The sequence below is a fragment of the Prunus persica genome, chromosome G6, assembly GCF_000346465.2.
Source record: "Prunus persica cultivar Lovell chromosome G6, Prunus_persica_NCBIv2, whole genome shotgun sequence".
In the NCBI taxonomy this organism is placed as follows: Eukaryota; Viridiplantae; Streptophyta; class Magnoliopsida; order Rosales; family Rosaceae; genus Prunus; species Prunus persica.
Genome location: NC_034014.1, coordinates 2724484 through 2732550, shown reverse-complemented (window position 1 = coordinate 2732550; position 8067 = coordinate 2724484). Strand labels below are relative to the sequence as shown.

Sequence of the window (8067 nt, the reverse complement as noted above, 5' to 3'; positions counted from 1 at the left end):
TCTGATTAAAATCCTTGTATCGTATGTCACGTATAGAACTATAAAAGAGGCCGAGCCCACACGATCAATTGGTAATTAACAAAAGAGCTGTTATCGACACCCGTAAAAAGTCATTATACACCACTCAAATTCCTTTGTAAAGATACAAGGAAACAGCGTATGATGGCCTTTTCCGGCGCCAATAACAATTCTCTTCATAAATATTTAATAGGATTTAAAAGAAAGAAAGAAATCAATCCCCTTTGGATTTTAACAGCTCTTTTCATTCAACTCGTGATTTGTATTTCGTTCATGTCTTCCAACCATACTGCTTCCGTCATGAACTTCAGTTATGAGGTTACGTAATGCAACTTACATCATATGAATTGTACTTTCCATGTACAATGAACAAATTGGTAGTTTACATAGAAGAATATGTGGTATCAAAAAAATAAAACCCCCTTGCGAAATTTGAACCCTCAAATGAAGGGCCAGGAAATCTATATATATATATATATATGTATACTTCATCATCAACCTCATTTGGAGGTCAAATTCCAAAATGCATAGGAAAAACTAGTCCGACTGATTAACTTTCTTTTCCTCAGCTTTGCTTGGAGCTTTGATCTTCTCCTTTTCAGTGGCAGTCCCGCCTTATGGTTTGACAACGGCACTGTAAAGGCCATTGGTAACCTCATCGAGATTCTCTTTTCTATGTTGATTGACTGATTTCCCGTGATTTAATCTCCTCTCTGCACAAATTCATATGAGACAGATTATGGCATTGAAATTTATTAACATAAGTTACCATGAAAGGAAAATGATAGACTATTATATACAGTCAACTCCACAATCGTATATAGCAGCAAGATTTGTAACTAAAGAGGGGAAGGGGGATTCAGATTACATCCAGTAAGGTCCATATTTTATTGTTTGGCCAATAAAGTAGAAAATGACTGAGAGCAACCAGATGAATATGGATACGAAGAAACTTTGATTCAATCAATCACCTCTTTACTTTCTAGGGAAAAAAGACGGTTTAACAAGACCGGTCTAGGAAGTGGCTAAGACTGTTTATTTTGATAGATTACTGTTTCTGAAACATCTTTAGAATAAATGAAGAGGAAGGTTACTAGTATTGGTGTATCAGGCATCAAATATAGGAGGTGAAACAAGGTATTATATTATATTGAAAGAATAATGAAGAATGTTTTGAAAACCTGAGACAGTTCAAGATTGAAGAATAATGAAGAATAGCTACTATTCTTCGCTTTATTTCTTTCGATGGTTCTCTGACACGCTTAACCACAGGCAACTGCCTGATATCTTTCGCCTCCATTAGTTCCTTGGCCATTGCTAAATCTGTGTCCGGATAACAGGTAAATATACCACGTGCTCGCCCACAATAGCTAATTCCTCGAGTACAAACAGAGGAAACAAGGCATGTATTTGCCTGCAAAGATTTCAATTTCGCATATAATTAGGACATTATGAAACTGTTATAGGAGAAATCACAGCAAACAAATTACGCATAAAGAAACTTATTGTAACATGTACATCAGACAAATTATAATAATAATAAAATAATACATGCTTGAGGGGGTCCAACCCTATCTATGCGTGTGTGTGTGTGTGTGTGTGTGTGTGTGAGAGAGAGAGAGAGAGAGAGAGAGAGAGAGAGAGGAGAATATAATTATTGTTGATTGAGAAGTAATTAATGGGAACTATAATTTGGGATTAACTATGCATTAACTAAGAACAGAACTTATGGAAGATAAAACATACATCCAAAAATCCACAATCGCTCTTGGATGTATCGCTAGACTTCTTTGATTGAAACCGTCTAACATCACCAAATGTTAATATTCCCTCAAGAAGATCTTCATCATCAACCACCAACACACAATTCTGATGATTGTCACGCATGCATTTTATTGCCTCTTTCATAGTTACACTCACAGGAACTTTCACATAGTTCTTTGACATGGCCTGTGAAACCTAACATAAGAAGGGATGAACAATTGAGCAAGTCAGGTACAGCGACAGTCAAAAAGTGAAAAGAGATGCTGCAGTTGCAAAAGAAAATGTCAAATTTATCAACAACAATTAAAAATGAGTGTTTGTGTGTGTGCGTGTGAGCGAGTGAGGAGGGCTCTTGATGAACAGCACAAAACAAAAGGAAGAAATGTGAAACCTTTAGATCTTCCAGAAGCAATTCTTCACTAACTGTTTTGGAGTCAGAAGTGTTTCCTATTACAGAGAGTTCCAAATCATGTCCACTATCAAGTTGTCTCCGCATAACTTCATCTCTCTCTTCAGCGGCCGAAACAACAGAATATACTCTTGCTGAATTCCGTGTATCAGATGGTTCAGTCTCCATTGGCTGGTTTACCACAGAGGGAACCCAAATTGCCAATCCAACAGCTCCCTACTTGCACAAAACAAAATAAACAGTAAGCACTAGCAACCTGTGCACTTAATGACAATGTCCAACCCCATCCCCAAAGAAGAAAGAGTTAAGAAATTATCTCAGCATAAGAATACCATGAGAGGAAGCAATATCCGGTAATCTTTTGTCAGCTCAAACAGAAGTAGGACTGATGTCAATGGCACCGAACAAACTGAAGCTAGTGTAGCAGCCATTCCAACCTGCCCAAGTTTAAAACTATTTCAGTCATATTTAATGGGCTAAACATATTTTTAAACTTGACCAAGATAGCTGGTAACAAAGAACTGTACCAGCGCATAAGCCTGTGGCTGGGCAACAGCAGCATTTCCTGGAATGGCTGAATTTATCAGTTCTGCAGCTGAACCCCCAAACACAGCACCAACAGCAGCACCAATCATCAAGCTTGGTGCATATAGGCCACCTACAAGCCCAGAACCCTTGCATAAAGCTGTTGCCACAACTTTGGCTGCTGCCAATTGAGTTAACAGCCAGATTCCAGGAGCCGAAGCAATCCTACCAGTATGCAGGATTTCTTCAACATTTGTGAAACCCCAGTACAGAATTCCAGGATACTTAAGAGCGATTATACCAGCTCCTAAACCACCTAATGCAGGGCAGGCAACAGCAGGAAGGCCAAGTTTTTCCTTGATAAAGTCAAAGAACTTTGTGAACCAAGCAACCAAGCGAGTGAAGGCGACACTTACAGCACCACATAGCATGCCCAATATCAGGTACAGAGGTAGTTCTGCAAGGCAACACCAAAAAGTATTTAAAAAAATCTCAAAACAGATGCATTAAAATCATTTATCCACAAAATTTCAAAATCCCTTGCAAGACAGCAATTCCCCAGCATAGATGTCCTAGGAAACTCACATACCAAAGTTGCATTTTGAACAATTCTATGTATTGGAAAAAAGGAACCGCTGAAGTGAAATGGAGGTACAAATAATATGCAAAGTGACTTTCCCCCCATCAACTCCCCAGTAACAGAGCAAACTCCAACAGTGATGTGGATATACACTCAAACGGACCACTGAGGTATAGTTATTTGAGAAAAATATACACATGCATGTCATGCACGCACAAACAAAATCAGATACTGCACATACATATATATCTAAATAAACTGAAAGAAAAAAATAGTATAGTGCGCATATGCATATAAAATAAATGAATATTCAACAATAAATTTACTGAAGAAAATGAGAAAAAACAAAAACTTTTTGAAAAAAGAAAGAAAGAAAGGGAGGGAAATATTAAGTACCAGCTGCAGATTTCAAATCGTATGCAGGCACAGTAAAGGCTGATTGAGTCCCAAGTAAAACATTAGATACGGTGGATGATATAACAGAAGCCAATATAATCATTGCAGTTGTAAATGGAGGTGAATTTTCTGCTCGAAGAGGCCTTAACACGGTTTCAATAGCAAAGAAGCAACCAGCAACTGCTGCATTAAACCCTGGAGAGAAAAAATCCTAAAAGATTATAAAATGGAGAAACAGAACTGTATAAAGTTGTCTTAAATAAACATCTTTTTAGTAGAATGAACAGTACTACGAAACTAGAGCCATGATAAGAGGATCAGGCAAAAGTACATAAAGACTATCTCACTATTCTAATGCCAAACTGATTATTTGTTCATGTTCTTGATTAAGGCACACAAATGACAATAACAATGATAAGAATGAAGAGAAGAGGAGTGCATCTCATATTGAAGGAAAAGTTCCTTTGACATGTTACTCTAACCTGGAAACAAAACTTGAGATAGACAACTTGTATTTTGTGATCTCAAAGACAACTGGATGTTGCAAATTAGATAAGTGAATGAACAAAAGACCAAATAATTACATTCATTAATGAAGTATAAATCTCCCACAGTTCAGTCATAAAGAAATTTATTCTATTTCTTTTAAGAGTAAAATTTAAGTTGATTTTTAAGGCAATACTACATTAAGCTGCTTTTGATAAATGATTGTATCGAATTAGTAGACAAAGGAAACAATAAATGAAGCTAACTCATAAAATAAATGCAAACAACTTGTAGACAAGATATTCTGGGTTGTACCTGAAGAAATTCCAGCCGCTGCACCTGCTGCAACAAGGGCAATCTTCCTTTCTCTGTTGTTTTCCATCATTAATGAGAATCCGTTGGCACAAGATTTTCCAATATCTACACTAGGGCCTTCAGGACCCAAAGAACAACCAGTACCTAAAGTGACAGCCGCCTGGACAGCCTTTATTGTGGGAAAAACTCCAGCAAGTAAATCAAAACCCTGTCTTTGAGAGGAACTGGACTGCGTTATCTGGTCCAATATTTCAAGTAAACCGTGCATCATGCCAACAATAACCCCACCCGTGACCGGTATTAAAAGAATTCGATGCCAAGTATCACCCAGTCTCTGCAGACGGAGCCATGCAGCACCATCATTTGGAGTACCAGCCCAGGCCCATTCATGTATAACATGTACCTAGATGAGCACTAAGGTGTCAATGAATGTCAATAGAACAAACTAAACAAGACATTATGTTATAGACTCTACAAGCTAAACAATCAAACCAAGAAGCACGATTTTTAATCTGTTATTGGCACCATTTCCAAATGTAGACCATCTTGGATCACACCAAGTGTCATACAGACACTGCCACAGAAACAAGCAATAAGAAGCACCAGAAATAAAATACACCAGAAATGACACGCATACTGTTACAAACTCTAGAACCCAAACATACACACCAAGAAGCACCACCAATTCTATCTCTTATTTCCAATCATAATAACCAATCCCATCAAAAAAATTGACACCATTTCCAAATGCAAACCATCTTTGATCAATCATATTGCAATCTAACAGAAAAATAGCGGTTGCAATGGTGTAGAGGCAGCATTGGAAGAAGCATAACAAGTGTCAAACACAGAGAAAGTGATGTAAAACTAAGCACCAAGTTCACATATTTTTCAGCACTTCACAAAAATTTTAAGTTTTCCCATGATGGGCAACAACTGGATCTCCAAAACATGAATGGGATTATGCATTGGAGGCTTTTGGAAGATGAAAGCTTACCCCTTTGTTAAAAGCCGCGACAAAGAGACCGGTGGCGAGGCCAAGAAGGCAACCAATGAGAAGCAAAGCCCACTCGGGAGGGGCACTATCGGCAAGCTCATCATTCCCATCCATGCCGGCCAAGGGCTCATGATGCTGCTGATGATTATGATGTTGATGGTGGGGATCTACAGGGGAACGCGGCTCTCTAATCTCTCTGTGATTGTGGTTTTCTCGACCGCGCTTGAAACTGAGCCGGCGACCGGAGAGCCCTCCTGCGCCGTCCAAATGCTTGATCAGCAGATCTTTGAAGCCTCCGATGCCTCCTCTTCTACTGGTCGGACTGATACTGTTCTTTCTGCTGCTCATTCCATCTTGAGCTTCCAAGTCACTGCCGTTCTCTGCAGAAGCGCCACCATTTTCGTCTTTGTTAATGTCGTTAGAGGATCTCAGGAGAAGAGCCTCGTCCTCTCCTGACATCTTAGCGCGCAAACCCAAAACCCCAATTCTCTCTCTCTCTCTCTATTTAACCATATAAAATCAACAGTTGTTTCTTCATCATCATCATCTTCTTCTTCTTCTGTTCTTTATTCACTGTAAGATCATACGCATTCTCTGTTCTGTTTGCTTCAATACCTTCCAATGTCGTTTTTAACTTCTCCTATGATCAATTTCTTTTGGCTTAAATGCAGTTTTACCCCCAAACTATAACATAATTGTCAATTTGCATACTCGATTATTTTTTCGGTAAATTAAGTGTATGAATTTGTTAACAATAGTCAAGTCGGTCCCTATGGTCAGATTTGGACTGATTTTATCCATTTCTCTGTTACTCTTCCCACGTGATGTGCACGCGACCCTTTTAAGAAGAGCAAAATCGCCACTTCACCCTTCCTCCCTCCCCCCTTCCCCCCCACCCCCCCAAAAAAAAAATAGCCCTAATGCCCCAATTTTGTTACCCAGACTAGTGATGGTGCTGAGATGAGGCGCGAGACATTGACCTCAAGTGATGGAAGAGCTGTGTTGGGGAGATGCTGTAAATGTCTAAAAGAGGCATTAATAAGGACATCGTGGACAGATTTAAACTCTAGAAGAAGGTTCTATGTTTATGGCACACAAGGAGTGAGTTTTATGATGCTTTTGGTTATTTAAATTTTGTTCTTACATCCGATTCCATGAGTGATGCAGAGAGGTCGACGGTGTGATTTGTAGAAGTGGGCAGACCCAGAAATGTGCGATCTTTCGAATAAGATCATTCCCAGGCTGTTAAGGCGTATTAGAACCATGGAGGAGGAACTTCAGTTGCAGAGAGCTAAAGTAATGAAGATTAGGTTTTGGTTTGGGCCTTTTTGTGTTATTGAAACCAAATTCATGGATGGGAAACATCTGAAATTGGAATTAATGTGATGAAAGGGTTTGATGGCATGTATTTTGTGGTTTTGGGTTTTGGGTAATATGTGTTAGCAGTGTTGTTGGGTTTTTGTATCTGTTTTTTGACGCCATTTTCTGTATATATATATTTGGCTAGCTCTGAATGAAGTGGTGCAATTCGTAACAATTTGATGTACTCATAGCAATTGGGCATGAACATATCTGACCATTTGGATATCACATTTTTAATGCAAAACTTCACCATATTGGTGCAATTGAAAAGACAAAGTATAAACAGGTTTTAAAGAAACCAAACCTTTATTTGAAAAGAAGTATTGAGTTTGCATTTAACACTTTGAAGTACAAAAGTGCATATCATATCATTGGTGCTTAACCATAGCACAATTACAAAAGACTTGCTAAATACCACAGGTGCAGAGCATTACAAAGAACTGGTTAAAAACCACAAGTGTATAGCATTACAAAAGACTTACCAAAACAAACAAGTTCAAAATTACAAAAGTCTTACCAAAACAAACAAGAGCATTGCAAAGAATTGGTTAAAAACCACAAGTGCACAGCATTACAAAAGACTTACCAAAACAAACTAGTTCACAATTACAGAAGTCTTGCCAAAACAAAAAAGTTCACAATTACAAGGCAGTTGCATTATCAAACAATTTCACCATTATAAGGTCATTGTCATGGCCTTACTTTGCATGTGATTTGAACTTTGGGGATTGACAGATGACCACTGGCTAATTTGAAACGCGCAAAGTTGATCTTAAGATTGGATGATGTTGATCTTACAAATGCAAATGTGTTCCTTGTCACGAACACATTGCACTCGTGATAGGAACATTGGCACCACATTACTTCAGCATTTTTTATATATAAATAATTGGAGTGTCGATTGTTGGTGCTTCTGTTAATGGCTATACATGTCCAAGCCCTAATTATACATGCGAAAGCCCAAAGTGGGAGTGACGATTGTGGAAATTTTATATTAAGAGCATCTCCAACCGAAATGCCAATTTCAACGTGGCAAGTTTTAACTCAAGAAAAAGACATTTTAAGCCTTCCAACCGTGATGCCAAATCCTAGTTGGATTGACGTCCTTCACTTTTGCTGTCAAAATTGACGCCAACATGTTGAGACGTCTTGTTGTTTTCTATTATTTTTTTAATGCTGAGCCCACTTCCTTCTCTCCTCTTCCATTCCATGTAC

At 38.4% G+C, this 8067-nt stretch overlaps 1 protein-coding gene and 1 long non-coding RNA gene across 3 annotated transcripts; one reads left to right on the top strand and one right to left on the bottom strand.

Annotated features, from left to right (window-relative positions):
* Positions 235-6097, bottom strand: LOC18773342 (chloride channel protein CLC-f). 2 transcript variants are annotated; one of them, XM_007208294.2, is made up of 9 exons: positions 5491-6087; positions 4494-4896; positions 3693-3887; positions 2719-3173; positions 2524-2628; positions 2174-2407; positions 1765-1977; positions 1200-1432; positions 235-731 (listed from the first exon to the last, which is right to left on the bottom strand). In XM_007208294.2, the coding sequence occupies exons 1-9, from the start codon at positions 5947-5949 to the stop codon at positions 692-694; spliced, it is 2337 nt and encodes a 778-aa protein (XP_007208356.1). In that variant the 5' UTR covers positions 5950-6087; the 3' UTR covers positions 235-691. The 2 variants fall into 2 exon arrangements, with proteins under 2 accessions (XP_007208356.1, XP_020422008.1); XM_020566419.1 differs by having other exon boundaries at positions 243-727; positions 5491-6097.
* Positions 6251-7023, top strand: LOC109949817. The gene is made up of 2 exons (XR_002272121.1): positions 6251-6566; positions 6658-7023. It is a non-coding gene; the product is annotated as an uncharacterized LOC109949817 (long non-coding RNA).

Coding starts and splice junctions, on each gene's coding strand:
- LOC18773342 (XM_020566419.1), bottom strand. CDS start 5,949: ATGTCAGGAGAGGACGAGGCTCTTCTCCTGAGATCCTCTAACGACATT. Junction 3,888..4,493: donor AGCGGCTGGAATTTCTTCAG/GTACAACCCAGA, acceptor TTTTCTCTCCAG/GGTTTAATGCAGCAGTTGCT. Junction 3,174..3,692: donor CGATTTGAAATCTGCAGCTG/GTACTTAATATT, acceptor GTTGCCTTGCAG/AACTACCTCTGTACCTGATA.